This window comes from Lipotes vexillifer, unplaced genomic scaffold (genome assembly GCF_000442215.2).
Source record: "Lipotes vexillifer unplaced genomic scaffold, Lipotes_vexillifer_v1.1 scaffold39, whole genome shotgun sequence".
NCBI lineage: Eukaryota > Metazoa > Chordata > Mammalia > Artiodactyla > Lipotidae > Lipotes > Lipotes vexillifer.
In genome coordinates, this window is record NW_006787038.1 from 1068716 (window position 1) to 1088011 (window position 19296).

General features: G+C 40.5%; 2 protein-coding genes and 1 non-coding gene across 5 annotated transcripts in view; 1 reads left to right on the top strand and 2 right to left on the bottom strand.

Annotated features, from left to right (window-relative positions):
• ALDH6A1 (aldehyde dehydrogenase 6 family member A1) overlaps positions 1-2117 on the bottom strand; it is an 18154-nt gene extending 16037 nt beyond the window's left edge. Inside the window, exons 1-2 of one of the 3 annotated variants that reach the window (XM_007459724.1) lie at positions 1894-1950; positions 546-608 (exon numbers count right to left, since the gene is read on the bottom strand). In XM_007459724.1, the coding sequence (XP_007459786.1) occupies positions 546-608; positions 1894-1950 (120 nt within the window). Of the gene's footprint in view, positions 1-545; positions 609-1893; positions 1951-2027 lie in introns of those variants that run through there. The other 2 variants (XM_007459725.1, XM_007459726.1) reach the window with 2 other exon arrangements.
• Positions 2118-2500: 383 nt separating this feature from the next.
• Positions 2501-19296, top strand: part of LIN52 (lin-52 DREAM MuvB core complex component) — a 122437-nt gene continuing 105641 nt past the window's right edge. Inside the window, exons 1-5 of the mRNA XM_007459727.1 lie at positions 2501-2692; positions 8149-8223; positions 10240-10277; positions 13855-13921; positions 15864-15947. Of these exons, the coding sequence (XP_007459789.1) occupies positions 2662-2692; positions 8149-8223; positions 10240-10277; positions 13855-13921; positions 15864-15947 (295 nt within the window). The 5' untranslated portion in view covers positions 2501-2661. The remainder of the gene's footprint in view (positions 2693-8148; positions 8224-10239; positions 10278-13854; positions 13922-15863; positions 15948-19296) is intronic.
• Positions 16439-16511, bottom strand: TRNAG-CCC (transfer RNA glycine (anticodon CCC)). Its single transcript has one exon. It is a non-coding gene; the product is annotated as a tRNA-Gly (tRNA).

A 19296-nucleotide genomic window follows, 5' to 3' on the forward strand; every position in this document is an offset into this window, starting at 1 on the left:
CTAGGTTCCTATAGTACTGTGTGCACTCTTACTGTTTAGCACTTATCATTGCATTACAATAGGGGGGTTTTCAGTGAATATTTTACTTATCTCTCCTTTCCCAAAGCTTGGGACAGTGCCTGACACAGAAAGAGATGCCAAGATGTAAGTCCTGAATTCTCAGCCGCATTAGTTACTAGTTGGGAGCCTTTGGATGACCTTTAGTGTCAGGTAACTTACTTCATTATATTAATTCTAATCTTCACAGATATTCTTAAAACTAGGAAGTGGTGGTGCTGGGATAGAACCCAAGTATGATTGTGCAGCCTGTGCTCTTTCCACTGCATCACTGAAGAAAGTCATTGAGTCACTTCAAGACCAGTCTTCTTATCTTTAAATGGGAGTGATAATATCTTGACTGCCAGAATCTAGACTACTCTTTATCAAAGTGTCATGTTACAGTAACTCCTAGTTGACTTAGAATTACTATCTCTGTTCTTTCCAGGTCAGCTCAGAAGTTTCTTAAAATGAATCAGAAAATAGTGTCTATTTCTAAAATAAAGTACTTGGGAAGGGAGATTCTTCTCCTTGATGCAAAGGACAAAATAGCTTCTTAAGGCTCTCAATGACTCGTGATGGCAGAGGAGGCAAAGGAAAAAAGTCAATTTCAGTAGAAGATTTTGAGGAGAAGTTGGTAATGGAAAGTATAGGATGGAAACTTTGTTTCTCTACTACAAAAACAAAAAAACAAACAAACCTAGAAAATCAGAACTAGGATCACATCAAGAAATATGAAGAAAGCCAGATCATTTGACAAACCCTTCCAACCCATTCTCCACGCTGTCCCATTAAATAGCATATTTAAACAGGAATCTTCGCCAACTCTGCTAAGAATCTTAAAAATGCACGGTCTCTGCAGTAGAACTCACTGAAACCTGGTAAATACTAATATTATCTAACAGCCCAGCAATATAGAGGAAGAAGTTCCCAGGCTGGATATAATGAGTAAGAGAAGCAAAATTGTTTCTTGCAGGTTCCAGATTGTTGCCTGTAGTAAATCTTGCCTCATAATCTAAGTCCTCGTAAGGCTGTGAACAACGAGGGGTTGCGGGGCGGGGGGTGGGGGTGGGGAAAGGCTATTAACAGAGTTGTAAATCACAGGCCCCAGGCGTGCAGCTTCTGTAGCTCCTATCCTTAGGCTGGCTTCAGAGAGGACCTAATCCCCCCACCCCACCCCCACGGGCAGAGTTGAGTCAGGCTAGGAGCTGACATGGGGGTAGGAACTTGGAACTTACACTTCTGGTCTTCCTTGGCTCCCATTTTCTATCACGTGTTTAGAGATGTTTAGTCCTTTGCATATGCTTGGAACAAACTGGTAGCATTTACTATGTGTCCTTATTCACAGCCAACATAAACACTGTAACTTTGCTGAGGGGAAGTTAAACTGAAAGTCTTGGCAAGCAAGGGCACAGCCCACAGCCTGTGGAAAATACAAAGAGCCATAGCTGGGGAAAATAGCTCAGCAAATGGCTGCTTTGAGGGAAAACCTAGTGTACACTTCTAGGAGATTCAAAGTTCATTCACTGACCCTCGCCTCTCGTGTGCCTCCTCCCTCCGCCTTTACCTCGGACTGTAGACAGTGAAGGGAAGGGTGGGGGAAGGGAACAATCTGGACGCTCCCGGCAGGATGCTAAGAAAGGTGACCAGAAGGGGAGTTTTGGGGGCAGAGAGGTGGCTGGTGCAGAGGTGAAAGGGAAAGACGGTGGGCAGACCGATAGAGGTGAGGGCAAGAGAGTGTCGGCAGGGTCGGGGCAGGGCTGGAGGAGGAGTGGACCAGAGCCAGAAAGAGGGAGTCTGAAGAATAAAAGGGAGAGGGGGTGATAGTCCAGGGCTGGATCCAACGAAGGCGGATACTGAGTAAGGTGTGGGACAGGGCCGCACTGGTCCGATGGACACAGGAGGGTCAGCCATGAAGGGGCTGGCTCAGAGAGCGGACGGAAAGGACCGAATTTCTAGTTTCGCGACCCCTTGGCGCCACCCTCACTCGCCTGCAGGATCCGGGCCCGCATTGCCGCCGCCGCCACCACCGCCGCCACCGCCGCCATGGCTCTCGGTTGCCTCTTCTCAGGCCCCCGCACCTCTACAGCCTGAGTCTGTCCACAAACACTATTGCTGCCAGGCCTCTCCCCTCCATCCTGCCACACCTCCTCATTGGTGGAAAGGATAATTTCCCCTAGCCAATCACTCGTCCTAACACCTGACTCCGCCCCTCAGTCCCAGACCTGGGGGTATGCGATTGGTCAGAAGTGATAGAGCTCTCGCCGCCCCCCTCCACCTCAACAAATTCTGTTGGCGGAGGTAGGGAAGACGCCCCTGACTTGGGTACTCTATATTGAGCACACGGGGAAGCCGCCCCCGAACCCAGAACCGGGATTGGCCACAGGCACAACCGCGGCCCCACCCACTGAAGAAAGTAAATAAGATCCTGCAAGAATGTTGCAGTAGCTCCGCCTCACCCACTGCGTGAGGGGGTATGGCTAGCACTGGGGGCTGAGCCACGGAAACATTGTCCTATGGGGCGGGGAAACTAGACCAGACCGGGTGTTGGGGATAGGGTTTCTCTTTGGGGGCGTGGTTTATGGATCCTTGCTTTCCCGCCGACGGTTGGCCACGTCACGTGACATGGGTTGGAAGATGGCGTCTCCCACAGACGGTAAGAGCCGGTTTAGGGACCCTTCGCCTGCAACCTCCTTCTGTGCTCTCCTGGGAACTTCCACTCTCCGTCTGACCCTCGAACTTACATATCTTTCGTGGGCTCTCCTTTCCCTTCCACTTCTTTTCCATGGGAGGTGGGTGCATATTCAGTTCGCCGGTTCTTCACAGCGGCTCTGGAGGTGCCCAGTTTCTCTGCAGTGTACCAGGCGGGTGGAGGAGGGCACCCGCTTGGGACCCTTTCTGGGCAAAAGGACGAGAGTCGCCTTGGTCCTCCGCCCTGGTCCGCTTTAGTACGCTAAAGCCCCATTTGGGTGAGGCTGAGGGCCGAGGAGGAAATACTGCTGAGGAAAGGAGGCGCCTTAGTGTAGCTTTCTCCTCCGGGCGCCCCATTGAAGAAGGGTCGATTCTCCTCTTTTTGAGCATCCGGAACGATTCTCTTAAGCGCTTGCTAGGGTTGGTGGCTGACTTCATCCCGGGATTGAACCGCAAGAGAAACGTGATTCTCTCCTGTCTCCTTAGATTGGGACCGTTGCCCTGGCGGCTAAGGAAGAGACCCTCTCGGTCCCTCGCAGTGAGAGTCCCGAGGAAAACGAGAATTGAGCTTTTTAGCGTAGTCATGCACACGTCTCAACCTCTGTAGCTTCTGCTTTATGTGTTGTTGTTTCTTAAGGCTGAGTGAATGAACGATTTCTGCTTATATGTTGTCTAAGAGGCAAGTCATTTCAGATAGTAATTGAGTGGTTTTGGTATACCCACAGGGTTTTTGCGCTCCGTTCTGCTTTAGGGTTAGGATCTTGCAGTCATTTCTGGACTCACTTAATTCTTGCTTCGACCACCTCCATCCCTGCGTCCATTTCACTGATAGTTAGTTTTCTGTCAAACAAAGGTATTTTGTGTTTGGAAGGAATCTTGGAAGTTCGTTTCAGGAATGAGGAAATTGAGGCCAGGAAAGCTATACTGAGATCCTACTGTATGAAAGGTGTTATTCTAGGTGCTTTGGGAAAGGAAAGGATTAATCAAACATGTAAACACTTTTGCAGTTTCAGGTCTCATTTAAATGTCACCTCCCAGAGAGTCTTTCCCAGAACACAGTATCTGGAGTTGCCCTTCTTCACCATTATTCACTTTCTCTGTACCTTCATCGACAGAATAGTTATTATGTTAACTTTGCCCTTTTCACACCAGATTGTAAATTCCAAGTCTGTCTTGTTCATAGTTGGATCCCAGGGCTTAGCACAGTGCCTGGCAAGCAGTAGGCCTTCAATTCACGTTTATTGAAAGACTGATTAGATATATGCATAAATAATAAATTACTTAGTCTTAAGTTTTAAGTTTAACTGAGTCTTAAGTTTTTTGAGCACGGGTACATACTGTATAAGAAATTATGGGTGTTGGGAGTCAAAAGAGATTATTTTGCCTAGGTGCTCTCTAGTTAAAATGTCCTTCCCCTCCCCTCAGGAAAAAAAAAAGGGCATTTAAAAAATCAACCAAGGGAATGGGGAGTTATTGTTTAATGGGTACAGAGTTTCAGTTTGGGAAGGTGAAAAAGTTCTGGTGATGGATGGTGACGATGGTTGTTGCACAACAATGTGAATGTACTTAATGCCACTGAACTGTACACTTAAAACTGATTAAAGTGGTAAATTTTATGTATAACTTACCGCACTTTAAAAAAAAACCAGCCAACTGATAGAAGTAGAAGTAATTGCTATTAAAATTTTTAGCTTATTACTAAGTTGTCTTTATATTTAAAAGTTTTGTTCCTTATGTTTGATTTTTCCCCTGTCTTCTCTCAACTTCTTTTCCTCTCTTTGGCCAGGAAGAATACTGGAAATGTATTTTTTTTTTCCTTTGGTCTTTTAGCCATATCCACTCTCACTCAATGTGCACTCTAGATTTTTTAAACTTTTCATGCTCATCTTTTACAGAGCTTCACCCTCTCCCCGTAATATTTTTAATCTGACAAAATCAAGTTGAGCACTTTGAACTTAAATTTAGCTAGCTTTTTACCTAGCTCTCTCACTTCTATTTTTAGTGTTCCACCTGTTTCTGTCTTTAAGATTTAAAATTATCACCATTAAATTATCTTGCTATGAAACAAAGTTTAGGTCATTTAGTGTTTCTCTCTTTTTTTTTTTTGCTACGCGGGCCTCTCACTGTTGTGTCCTCTCCCGTTGCGGAGCACAGGCTCCGGACGCGCAGGCTCAGCGGCCATGGCTTTTGGGCCTAGCTGCTCCGCGGCATGTGGGTTACTCCCCGGCATGTGGGTTACTCCCGGACTGTGGCACGAACCTGCGTCCCCTGCATTGGCAGACAGACTCTCAACCACTGAGCCACCAGGGAAGCCCTAGTGTTTCTCTTTTTAACGCTAAAATTGCTGGGACATCTTTGAAAAGGAGAAAATTGAAATCTAAGTAAAGCCATTAATTACTTAATGTATGAGAATAACGCTCACAGTAGAGTCTGAGTTATGCCCCAGATTGTGATATCATAGGGTCACACTTGTTGGTTATTGGATCCTATCCTCTTTTTTTTTTTTTTTTTTTTTGGCGGTACGCGGGCCTCTCACTGCTGTGGCCTCTCCCGTTGCGGAGCACAGGCTCCGGATGCGCAGGCTCAGCGGCCATGGCTCACGGGCCCAGCCGCTCCGCGGCATGTGGGATCTTCCCAGACCGGGGCACGAACCCGCGTCCGCTGCATCGGCAGGCGCACTCTCAACCACTGCACCACCAGGGAAGCCCGATCCTATCCTCAATAAATTAATTTTGTTATGGTTGAACTTTCCATCAGTAACATTCCTTGGGAATTTGAAAATTGGCATTTTGTGTTTCACACAGCTTTTTTTGGTTTGTTTGTTTGGTTGCCATTTTTGGATGCTTTAGTTAAGGCAATTTATTAGAGTTGAGTTCTTTCCCAATTAGAATGCTATTGGAAATTCACTTAAATATATAGGTTCAGCTAACATCCATCTTCTCATAATGATACAATAAAAAGAAAAGAAAGAATAAAGGAAAAAAGATTTTCTCCTTTTGATGAAAACTCTTAGGATTTACTCTCTTAACTTTCCTGTGTTTCATACAGCAGTGTTAGCTATAGTCATCATTACACCCCTAGTACTTATTTACCTTATGACTGGAAGTTTGTACCTTTTGACTACTTTCTTCCAATTACCCCTCTTCTTACCCCCCACTTCTGGTAACCACAAGTGTGATCTCTTTTCTATGAGTTTACTTGTTTGCTTGTTTTAGATTGCACATATAAGTGAGATCATACAGTATTTTTCTGTCTCTGTTTTATTTCACTTAGCATAGTGCCTTCAAGGTCCATCCAGGTGTTGCAAATGATAGGATTTCCTCATTTATATATGGCCAAATAATATTTCATTGTGTGTGTGTATTTTCACAATGTCTTCATCCATCAACGGACACTTAGGTTGTTCCCATGTCTTGACTATTGTAAATAATCCTGCTATGAACATGGGGTCCCTTAGAATATTTGGGAAAAAAATTTAGTTTACAGAAAAGCACATGTTGACTAATTTTATAAATATGTATGTTTTCTGGGGAGTGAGTCCATAGCTTTTTTTTTCAGATCTTCAAAAATGTGGCTTACCCAGAAAACGTTAAGAATCACTGTTTATATCATTAAATCAACCAATTTATGCAGCTAATTAGTATACCGAGCACACAATATGTACTCAACAAATGTTAACTGTCATTTTTTTTTTTAATTAGTTTATTTGGTTGTGCCAGGTCTTAGTTGTGGCAGGTGGGCTTCTTAATTGTGGCAGGCAGGCTCCTTAATTGCAGCAGGCGGGCTCCTTAGTTGTGGCATGCAAACTCTTAGTTGTGGCATGCATGTGGGATCTAGTTCCCTGACCAGGGTTGAACCCAGGCCCCCTGCATTGGGAGCATGGAGTGTTAACCACTGTGCCACCAGGGAAGTCCCTAACTGTTGTCATTAATATTGAGCACCTACTATGTACCAGGGCAAGAATGGAGAGGAAATGGTGTTGAAGAATTAGGCAGGGGCTGGATCATGTAGGTCACAGTAGATGTGCATTCATGAATTTAGCTGGGAAGAAGTCCTTTAAGCTGGAGAGTGGCGTGAACTGATTGACATTTAAAAAAAAATCTGTCTGGCTACTTTGTGGAGTGTAGATTTAGGGGTTGGGAGGGGGAGGGGTAAGAATGGGAGCAGGGAGACCTATTAAGAGGCTATTGAAGTAGTCCAGGAGAGAAGCTATGGTTCCTTGGTTAATTAATGTGATTTCATGGTGTGTTTTAGAGGGACAAACTGCTGGACTTACTAATGGGTTGGTTATGGAAGAGTGAAGGAAAGGGAGGCATGAAGGATGACACCTGGGTTTTTGGTTTGAGAACTGGAGTTGATGGTGGTGCTATTTATTGAGATGGAGAAGACTGGGGGATTATGGTTTTTCACACATGTTAATAGAGAGAGATGTCAAGTAGCCACTTAGATATATAACTCCAAAGTCCGGGGAAAGATTAGGGCTGGAAGTAGAAGTATGAAGTCATTGGCATATAAATGGTCGTAAAGCCTATGGGACTAGATGAGATTTCCTTGGGAGACTTTTGGTAGGGAGTGAAGTCAGCCTAGGGTGAGCCCTGAGTGGAAGAGGAGACTGACGGAGTCAGTGAGGAAGGAGAAAAACCAGCATAATTGTTTTATAGAAGCTGCAAGTGGAGTGTTTGAAGGAGAGTGGTCAGTGGGTGGATGCTGCAAAGAGGTCACATAAGAGAGAACAGAGAAGTGACCACTTGATTTAGCAACATAGGTCATAGATAATCTTGACAACAGCCGTTTCCACACACGTAGGGGCAGAAGCCTGTTTGTTGTAGGTTAAGGAGAGAATGTAAGGTGAGGAAGTGGAGACAGCAGGAGGAACAACTCAAGAACTTTTGCAGTGAAGGAGGAGTGAGGAAGTCATGGGGTCAAGGAAGAGTATATTCAAAGAAGGTAAATTCCAGAGCAGGCTTACTTGCTGTTGAGTTTGAGCCAGTAGAGAAAGGTAGACACTGGTCGTGCAAGAGATTATTCAAGATCACGTCTTTGACAAAGCAAGAGAAGATGGAATCCAGGGCCCAATCAGAGGAGTTTGTTTTTCTTGGGAGCAGGGACACTTCATTGATTGGGAGGAAAGTTCAAGAGTATGAGTAAAGATGCAGATGGGTTCGTTGACATTCATTTTTCCCAATACCCCGCTAAAATATTGTTCTTGTTTTAGAGATGGGAAAAGTAAGGTTTGATGAGGGAAATGACTTATTTGTGTAACATCATGGCTCAGTAGCATCAGGAGTCATAGAACTCAAATCTCTAGACTTCCAGGTGAGTGAGTGTTCCAGTTTGTTACGTTCTTTGAGATTGATATGTCACAAAATGTAAAATAATGTGTTTTGTATCTTCTTAGCTCATCTGAGTGTTTTGTTCTAGGGGCAGATCTGGAAGCATCTTTGCTAAGTTTTGAAAAACTTGACCGAGCTTCACCAGATCTTTGGCCAGAGCAATGTAAGTTCTTGGTTTCTTTATATCAAAATCAATGAAGGAGTGACTTCCCTGGTGGTGCAGTGGTTAAGAGTCTGCCTGCCAATGCAGGGGACACGGTTCAGTCCCTGGTCCGGGAAGATCCCACGTGCCGCCGAGCAACTAAACCCGTGAGCCACAACTACTGAGCCTGCACTCTAGAGCCCGCATGCCACAACTACTGAAGCCCACGTGCCTAGAGCCCTTGCTCCGCAACAAGAGAAGCCACCGCAGTGAGAAGCCTGCGCACCGCAACGAAGAGTAGCCCCTGCTCACTGCAACTAGAGAAAGCCTGTGTGCAGCAACAAAGACCCAATGCAGCCAAAAATAAATATAAATTAATTAATTAATTTTAAAAAAAGAAGCAGCAGCTCAAAAATCAATGCAGGAAAACCAGTGCTACTTTGAGGGAGATTTTTGAAGAGTTATCATTTAGCTGTAGTGATTAAAATTTTAATTTTACTTCAAAGGAAGAGACTGAATTCTGTGGCCTGGTGTTAAGAATAGCTGTTTGGTAGTTTAATTTTTTCTGAACACAGTGTGACTCAGGAAATGATAGAGAGCCTTTAAAAAATAATTATTTTTGGGCTTCCCTGGTGGCGCAGTGGTTGAGAGTCCGCCTGCCGATGCAGGGGCATGAACCCCGGGAAGATCCCACATGCCGCAGAGCGGCTGGGCCCGTGAGCCATGGCTGCTGGGCCTGCGCATCCGGAGCCTGTGCTCCGCAACGGGAGAGGCCACAACAGTGAGAGGCCCGCATACTGCAAAAAAATATATATATTATTATTATTTAACTTCATCTGTAATGTGTCAGACAATACGAGATGCATAAAGTAATTCCTTACTTCCTTTAAGTATTCTGATAAAGTTAACTGCTGTTATAGTTTAGTACTGATATTTTGGACCTTTTTTTTTTTTTTTTTTTAAATGCTTACGCAGATAGGCAAATAAATATTTTAAGTGTATAGAGAGTTTTTTGTTTCGTTATGATGAAGTCATATGTACAGTGATCTACAGCTTAACATATTCTACCTAGTAACTTATTAATGGATCTTTCCAGGTTGATAGGTATAGACTTACTTCATTTTTTAAAAATATTTCATTGTATAGATCTACTACAGCTTATGTATTCATACCCTATATGGAAACCTAAGTTATGTCCAAGTTTTGATGTTACAAACAATTTAACAATGTATATCCTTGCACACATATCTTTGTGCATATGGAAGAGGATGACTGTGTATGGGAGTACCCATTTCCTTACATACTAGCCAGTATTGGATGTTACTGATATTCCTTATTTTTAGTTTATATTTCTTTATTAGTGAGGTTGAACCTTATTTTTATTTTATTTTTTATTTTTGTTTTTGCGGTGCGCGGGCCTCTCAGTGCTGTGGCCTCTCCCGCCACGGATCACAGGCTCTGGACGCGCGGGCTCAGTGGCCATGGCTCACAGGCCCAGCCGCTCCGCGGCATGCGGGATCCTCCCGGACCGGAGCACGAACCTGCATCCCCTGCATCGGCAGGCGGACTCCCAACCACCGTGCCACCAGGGAAGCCCTGAACCTTATTTTTAAATACCTGATTTTTATTTTTCTCTTTTTTAATATGATTCTTTCTGTGAGATATTTAAATAAACAATTGGATTGATAGAATAGCATACCTAAAAAGGAAATTTTAAATTTTTGGTAAGAGATACTAGATCTCACCACCGTCTCATTCAGCTAACTCCTGATCCTTTGAAGTTCAGTTGAGGCATTATTTTCTCTGAGAAACTTTTCCTGCCTCCTCAGTCTGATTTAGATTTTCATTTTTTGTCCTCCCATAGCAACTGGTATCTTTCTTGAAGCACTTAAAAAGTGTTATAGTTATTGATTTACTCTGTCTCTTCTTCCAGACTATAAACTCCTGGAAGACAAGGCTGTTTTCTCATTTGAATCCTCTATGTAAGAGACACTAAAATGTTTACTGAATGACTAATGTTGTGCTTTTTCTTTTTAGTACCAGGTGTTGCTGAATTTGCAGCTTCCTTCAAAAGCGTAAGTAATATCTTACTTACCTAATGAAGTTTTTCCAACATTTTGCTTCTGGGTAAAATCTCAACTATCTCTTATTTCTTTATTTTCAAGAATAATATCATAGCCTTCAAAATATTTTGTAACCACAGCCCTGGAAATCTGTTTATATTATCATCATGTTAATGATGTTTGTGCTCTATTTTGATATTTTGACCTTTGACTATTAGCCTCTTCTCTCAGCTTAAAAGATTTTAAGGTAAGGCAGTTGAAATGTTTAATGTAATGCCAGTATTCTTTTTGCCCAAACTATGATTTTGAAGCTTTTCTCTTTTGTTTATGTGATGCATCATGACTTTAACTTATACCTCCCTAGAGGATTTTGAAATTTCTCAGTGGCTCGTCAGAAACTGAAGGAAGACATTCATTAGAGCCACAACTTTTCCATTTCCAGGACAGCAGACATTGTGCTAGATGCTCTAAATATGTTCTCTTATATATTCCCACAACCAGGAAAATATGATGATTATAATATTAGCTAGCATGTGCATGATGCATACCATATGCCAGGCACTGTTCTAAGTACTTTATGTACATTATTTAGTGTTTACAAAACCATGTGAGGGGGACTTCCCTGGCAGTCCAGTGGTTAGGACTCAGCACTTTCACTGCCAGTGGCCCCAGGTTCAGTCCCTGGTTGGGGAACTAAATCCTGCAAGCTGCGTGGTGCAGCCAGAAAAAAAAAAAAAGAAAAAGAAAAAGAATAAACATATGAGGTATAGGTACTATTATTATCCCTATTTTACAGACAAAGAAATAGACACAAAGAGGTTAAGTAGGTTACCCAAGATCATAGGCTGTAAATAGCAGAACCAGTCTTTGAACCCATAAGTCTAATTACTAGCATCCATATTCATTATACCAGACCTAAAAGCATTTGTGCCCAAAGTTAAAAGCACTGACTGGCAGAGAAACTTGGAAGTTAAGTTACTTGCCCAAGTCCTAGTGAGTGACAGGCCAGGATTTGAGCACAGATCTGTCTGATTCCAAAGCTAATGCTCTTTCTAGTAACAAATTGGGGGTTTGTAATATAACTCTCTTAGTACCTTACCATATGCTTAGCATTCTCCACTCATTAATAGGGTTAAAGGTGCTGAGTTAAATATTAAGGCCCTTCTTCTGGGCCTGTGGCTTTCAGGTCCTATGAGCATGTTTGTTCAAAGGGAGTCTGACTTTGTAGCCTCTTTCATTTTTTCAGGAGCTAGGGTTGTATGAAAGCTGGAGTGTGCTACTTTAGCGTCCAGGAAGGCCTGAGCATGAGGAGTACAGGATAGCATAGGGCTTTGGAGTCAGACACACTTGGATTTGAGTCCTGAATCTGCTACTTTACTATCTGTGACCTGAGCAAGTTTCCTAACTTTTTTTTTTTTTTTGTACGCGGGCCTCTCACTGCTATGGTCTCTCCTGTTGCGGAGCACAGGCTCTGGACGCACAGGCTCAGCGGCCATGGCTCACGGGCCCAGCCGCTCCACAGCATGTGGGATCCTCCCGGACCGGGGCACGAACCCATGTCCCCTGCATTGGCAGGCGGACTCTCAACCACTGCGCCACCAGGGAAGCCCTCCTAACATTTTGGAGCCTTAGTTTTCTCATCTGAAAGTACCTCATAGAACTTAGTATAAAATGCCGTAATGCATGTAAAACACTTTGCATACTGCCAAGAACTAATAAACAATACATTGTAGCTATTATTGTTAGATCAGCTTTTATCTAGTAGATTGAGTAGAAAGTACCTGATTTAATTTTCTTAAATTCTCATTCATAATGAATTTTTAGTTTAGTTAATTATATTCATTACAACTAAGTACTTTAAGTTGTAAACATAAATAAGTGGTTTTTTGAAAACTTTTATTAGAGCATGGTGTTGTTTGAAAATCTGATTAAATATCTACACTTTTTCCCTAGAAGTATGCACATATATATTGAGTTTTGTTTCTAGGGGTTCAGGGCCATCCCAGGGCCCCAGGTTAAGATCCCCTGGTATAGTCCAATTCCCTGCTGGGGTAGAAGTGGTGAATTTGACCTAGAGTCTTCAAGGTGAGGTAGTATAGGGTAGTGGTTTTTGAACTCAGACTTCATGGGTTTTGAATCCTGGCTCCAATAGCTTTGTGACCTGAGGCAAGTGATTTATAATCTTCCTATACATCTGGTTTTTTTTAATTTGTAAAATGAGGAGGATAATAATACCTGTTTCATAGGGTTGATTTGGAAATTAAATGACGTGATGCATATAAAGTGTTCTGCTTGTCACAGAGTGCCAAATAAATGTTAATTTTTAAAAAAGGAAAAGGAATAAATAAGTCTTGGATTTGTAATGTACAGCATGGTGACTGTAGTTAGTAATACTGTATTGCATATTTGAAAGTTGCTAAGAGAATAGATCTTAAAAGTTCTCATCACAAGAAAAAATTTTTTGTAGCCATGTATGGTGATAGATGTTAACTGGACTTATCGTGGCAATCATTTCACAATTTACACAAATATTAAATTATTATGCTATACACCGGAAACTAATATAATGTTATATGGCAGTTATACTTCAATTAAAAAAAAAAGAAAAAGAAGGCTTCCCTGGTGGTGCAGTGGTTGAGAGTCCACCTGCCGATGCAGAGGACAGGGGTTTGTGCCCCCGTCCGGGAAGATCCCACATGCCGTGGAGCGGCTGGGCCTGTGAGCCATGGCCGCTGGGCCCGTGAGCCATGGCCACTGAGCCTGTGCGTCCGGAGCCTGTGCTCCGTGACGGGAGAGGCCACAACAGTGAGAAGCCCGCGTACTGCAAAAAAATAAAAAAAATAAAAATAAATAAATAATAAAAAATACATATGTAATGCCCTTGCTCCATTCTTTTCACGGGACCCTCTCCCAAACCCTGATATTCTAAATCAGTACATCTGGGTTATGGCCTAGTTGTCTGTATTTTTTTTATAGTTACACAGATGATTCTCATGTGCAACCAGGATTGAAAACTCTTACTCCAAAGCTATTCCAAGAATGGGTTCTCTTTCATGTTTTGTAAGTTCACTTTCAGAAATGAAAAGAAACTTAAAATTCTAAAGTTTTCTGAAATGTTTACAATAAAATGAAATTTCAAGTAATGATCATTCCAATCTTCTCTCATTCAGACTGAAGATTTTCTCATTTTTGGTTCTTCTTTGAATCTTCTCTGCCAGAGAATGTTACTTCCTGATTATTGTTTCAAACAGTTCAGTTGGAGGCTTTCACCAGTACTGAATTTCAAGTAATTTCTTTCACAACTATACCAATCTTTTATGCATACAACAGTAACAGTGATCAGACCTAATTCTTCCAAGATCATTTCTTTAAAACCAGCTTTTAAAGATGAGCAGTATTATTTTGTAAGGGTTCTATTTGTAGGCCATATCTGAACCTGGAGAAATCTAGGTCTTTGAAATTATAATTTGCCAGTATTTTCAAACAACCTAAAGGCTGTGTGAAAAACTCCTTTTCTTATAAGAAAGAAGAGTAGAGTCTCTTCATACTTTGCGTATATCTGAACGGATATATTCTTATTTTCTGACAGCCTATTACTAGCTCTCCACCCAAATGGATGGCTGAAATAGAACGTGACGATATCGACATGTTGAAAGGTAAGCAGTGCTGGTGACCTTTAACCTTTAACCTGACATTTATGCTCCTCAACAAACTACCATTCCAATTTTTCTCTCTTTATTCCCTTACAAGTATTCTTGGCTTCAAATTGCCTATTTAACCATCCTTATTCATGGTTCTTCATGTCTAAATGCCCTTCTCTACTTTTCCATGTGTAGAAATCCTGCCAATTCAAGACTCAGTAATAATGATTTCTTCTGCTGCTAAATTCCTTTAATATTAACTTTATTTTGTATGATGCTTAGAGTTAAGTAAAAGCTCTCACATAAATTTTCTTATTTAATTCTCATACAGGTCCTGTGAGTTAGGTATGATATCTAAGTTCCAGAGGTTAACTTAACCAAGGTTTATTAGAAAGAGTTAATGATGTTTTTTTTTGTTTTTGTTTTTGTTTTAACGCGGGCCTCTCACTGTTGTGGCCTCTCCCGTTGCAGAGCATAGGCTCTGAACGCGCAGGCTCAGCGGCCATGGCTCACAGGCTCAGCCGCTCCGCGGCATGTGGGATCTTCCCGGACCAGGGCACGAACCCGTGTCCCCTGTATTAACAGGCGGACTCTCAACCACTGTGCCACCAGGGAAGCCGCAAACCATGATCTTTTTAAGACTAGTCTCTTACCGCTATAACACAAGTGCTTTATTTAGGATTTACTGCCATATATTGCTGCCAGGACTATTAACTGACAGCCCCTTAGTGGGTTAAGAGCTGTCTTTTAGTTCTTTCTATCTCATCAAGAATTTCTCTCATAAAGAATACTGTAAGTAGTGAATATTGTTGTCTGATAAATGACTTGGAACTCAACCACAAAGTAGAAATTTAAATTAAAAAACATTAATTTTCCTTGATTTTGCTCTACTTTATTTAATTTTTTTATCATCCTTCTGGTGATAAGATTCATGATGGTTGTGAAGTAATAGACTGAAGTTAAGGTAAAAAATCTGGGATTCTTAAGCTATTTAAGCAGCTGAACAGATCAAGTAAGCCTACTTATGCCAGATATAGATAATGAGTGTGGCATGATAAGTTGCAGAAAATAACACCTCTATTTGATTTCAGAAGTAATTCATTCTTCTGCCTGAAATGCTTAAAAGCAGATCCCCTCCTCCAGCCAAGGAAAAATTAAGTCTCAAGGGCATCTCGGGTTCATTGTTGTAATGTTCCAAACGGACATTTATATAATATCACATCAGCATGTATTTTCTAAGGAAACTTTAAAGTTTTAGTAAGGGATCAGAGCATTATGTTTCATGCAAATTGACCTATGTCTAAAACCTAAAAGGAATTGGGTGCTATTTAAATGAAAATCTCAGAAAGTAAGTTTTTATTTTAAGTATACTGTCTTCTTATCTGGTAAACGTAAAGATTTTTATAGGAATTTGATTTGAAGGTAAAGTTTGGATTAATATTTAGTCTTTGTTTTCTAAACTTAGGGAAATAGGGAAGAGTGTTTTATTGCTGTTTTATTAATTGGAATAATGAGGACTTGTAAATGACAGTGAGACAGAGATCTGTCTGTAGGCTTTCTCAATTCTGTGTTGGATCACAAGTTTCATATTTTAATGGTGTATTCATTTTGTGTGATTGGCAAAATGAATGTAATAAAAGGATCCTCAGGATAAAACACATAATTTGCTATTGTGTCTATGATGACTCTCTTTTCATTAAGTGGGTAAGCTCATCTGAGGCATTTTGCAGTGGTGGAAAATTCACTGGTATGCCTCTCTGTGTGTGTGTGTGTGTGTGTGTGTGTGTGTGTGTGTGTGTGTGGGGGGAATGACTGGATGAGAAGAGATGAATCCATTTTCTATTTTTCTATAGGAATTAAACTTGAAAACTTCTATAACAAGGATTTGCAACCTGAATGAGTTGTTACTAGAAAGCAGTGGAAAGAAATGGTAATGAAATAAATGATTCTGTTTCAGAACTGGGGAGCCTCACCACAGCTAATTTGATGGAGAAGGTACGAGGCCTTCAGAACCTGGCCTATCAGTTGGGGCTGGATGAGTGTGAGTACCCAGATCACATTTATTCAGGGTTGAATGTTGTATATTTCATGATGAGTTCTGTCACAATTCAGAAAGTATCTTTATTAGGTGTTTTAAAGGTAAGAAGCCATTGTAATCAAAAGTATGCCACTTATGATAGAGTGTGCTGGAATAATTACTGAGTTTACTAGGTTACAAGTTGTTTTTCGCTGTACAGTGAAAATATATTGGAAACAGAGTTTTAAGTGATAGAATGTCAAGTCAAACTAGCTTAAGCAAAAGAAGGATTTTATTCACATAAATCAAAATTCTAGGAGTAGAAATAGCTTTGAGCATCTCTAGAGCCATGACTCATTATTTATTTACTTTTTATTGAAGTATAGTGTTTTAAAAATATTATTTATTTATTTAGCTGCGCCAGGTCTCAGTTGTGGCACGCGGGTTCTTCGCTGTGGCCTGTGGGATCTTTAGTTGCAGCATGTGAATTCTTAGTTGTAGTATTTGGGATCTAGTTCCCTGACCAGGGATCGAACCTGGGTCCCCTGCATTGGGAGTGGGGAGTCTTAGCCACTGGACCACCAGGGAAGTCCCTGAAGTATAGTTGATTTACAATGTTGTAGTAATTTCTGCTGTACAGCAAAGTGACTCAGTTATACATGTATATACATTCTTTTTTATGTTCTTTTCCTTTATGGTTTATCTCAGGAGATTTGATATAGCTCCCTGTGCTATACAGTAGGACCTTCTTTATCCATTCTAAATGTAATAGTTTGCATCTACTAATCCCGAACTCCCAGTCCATCCCTCCCCAGATCCATGACTCTTAATAATGTCTTTGGAATGTGCTCTTGTTCTTACTTTTTGAGTTTTGCATCTCAAAGCTCTGCTTCACTCGTGAGTTATTATTCTTTGATCTAGCACTGGGGAAGGTGGCCAGTAGGAACTCCAGTTCATGTCTTTAAATCTTGTAATCCCAAAGGAAAGAACATCTTTTCTGAACATTCCAGAAGAAAGGTCCTGGGGAGGACTCTGACTGTTCCATCTTGGCTCACATATCTATCCTGGAACCAGTCCTTTGGCCAAGTAGCAAAGAGCACCAAGATGGGCCAGGCCTGGGGCCTGGCTGCAGAGGCAGGTTGGAATGGTTAGTCTGACTCAAATCATGTGGAATGCAATAGGGGAGGATTGCTTCCCCAAAGGAAGGGTTATATAACAGACCAAGAGCATAATCTGCTAGCATGAGTAATGCTTTTAAAGTTCTCATCTATTCCTGTCTGCTGTCCATTCTTTTAGTTTAAAATTATTTCTTTAGAAACTATATCTCTTTCCATACTGTATTCGTTATAAAACTGGAAAAGGAATTGTAGAAAATTTTCATTTTGTAATTGAAAGAAATACTCAACATAATTAGAGTGGTTAGAACTTTGTCCTCATTGGATAGGTACCTCCAGAGACCTTCATAAATGCACAATTTTGAGAGGCTACTATAGCTTATAACTTTCTTCAGAACTGCAAGTTTTGTACTGATTAGCATAATCCCAACAATAGTTTCACAAATTGTTTCTCTTGTTTATAGAGCATATAGTGGATTTGTCCACATCATTGATTTTACTACCAAATTCAACATTTCACTTTAAAATTTAATTTAAAACTTCTAATTTTTGACTAATAGACAACACTTCCTTAGTCCTCTTTATATTTTCTTTATTTCCATTACTGTCATTAGCAGGTGACATTTTTTAATCACTTCATGAATCAAGGAGCAGACAACAAAAAACTGCTTTGAGGTATGGTTGCTAGGTGGTCTGCTAGGTTCACTCATTGTTACCTAACTCCTCTGTGTACTAGTCATTTATTTCTCGTGATTAACGTTTATGTCTTGGCAAAATTACTGATTACCGTGTATGTCATGGACCTCAAGGGTTTATAATGAAAACCCTGTGATTATTAAATTCATGAATGCAAGGCTTGTACAGTATAGAACTTGATTCTGTTTCTAGCTCTGGATAATACATGCTGTAATGATCACAGCGATCAGTCCTTTATCTCTCTGTGTCAATTTTTCTTATGAAATAAAGTTTTATGCTCATTATATCAAGAAGATGCTATATTACCAAATGTGTTTTTCAACAGTGTTGTCTCTAGTTTGTTGTAGATAAAATTACTATATTTCCTCTGATTAGTTTTTCTATTTTCCTATTGAGAAAGATAATGAAGTATTTTTTCCCCCACTTTTTATTATGGAAAATTTTAAACATATACCAAAGGAGAGAAAGTAGAATATTGACCTCATATACTTGTGACTTGGCTTCAATAGTTAGCATATGGCCAATCTGTTTCACTTATACCAACCTGCATAATTACTTAAAAGCAAATCTCAGGCATCATATCGTCTCACTACCAAATAACTTCATATGTGAGTCCAAAAGACAAGGACTCTCTCTTTCTCTCTCTCCTTTTTTTTTTTTTTTTTTTTGTACAACTGCAGTTCCATTATTGTGCCTAAAAAATTTTAATATACTTGCTTAATGTCATCAGATAGCCAATCAGGATTCAGATTTCCCTGGTTGACTCATAATTGTCTTTATATAGTTGATTGGTTTGAATCAGGATTTAAATAAGGTACTGTATTTGATATGTTTCTTAAGTCTCTTTTAATCTGTCAGAGTTCCACCTCCCGTTTATTTTCCTTTGCCATTTATTATTCGTTATTTGTTCTGTAGAATTTTCCACATTCTGGATTTTTTTGCTTACATCCCTGTGGTAGTGCTTAATATGTCCATCTATCCCTTTTTATTTCCCAGTAACTAGATCTAGAAGCTCACACAGATACAGGATTGATTTTTATTTTTATTTTCAATTTGGCAAGAGTATTTCATAAATGGTGTTGTATACATCCTATAGAAGGGTACATCGTGTCTGCTTGTCTCTCTTTGTGATGTTAAGATTAATTCATTGATAAAGGTATTGCTAGCCTCATCTATTATTCATTGTAAAATTCTTCATCAGCCTTATACCCAGAGTTTTAGCAGCCTTTGAAAACTGCCTAGATTCACTATTTTATTATAGGTTGCAAAATGGTAATACACTAATTCTGTCATTCCCTCTTATTAGCTAGAATTTTTCTGTAAAGAACTTTATCTTATCGACTATATATTATTTATTACCTTGAAAGCTGTTCTTACTGGATGAATGATTCTTTCTCTTTATCAGTTTTTAGAATAATGAGTCGGTTCTCTGAGCATCAATAAATCTGTGTTAATGTCTTTCCACAGAATCAAAAACTTGGTGTGGTTTGTTTCAGTTTTTAATCCACACAGTTAAAATCATTATTATTGTTAAGTATTTATATTTCTGAAACTTAAGGCTT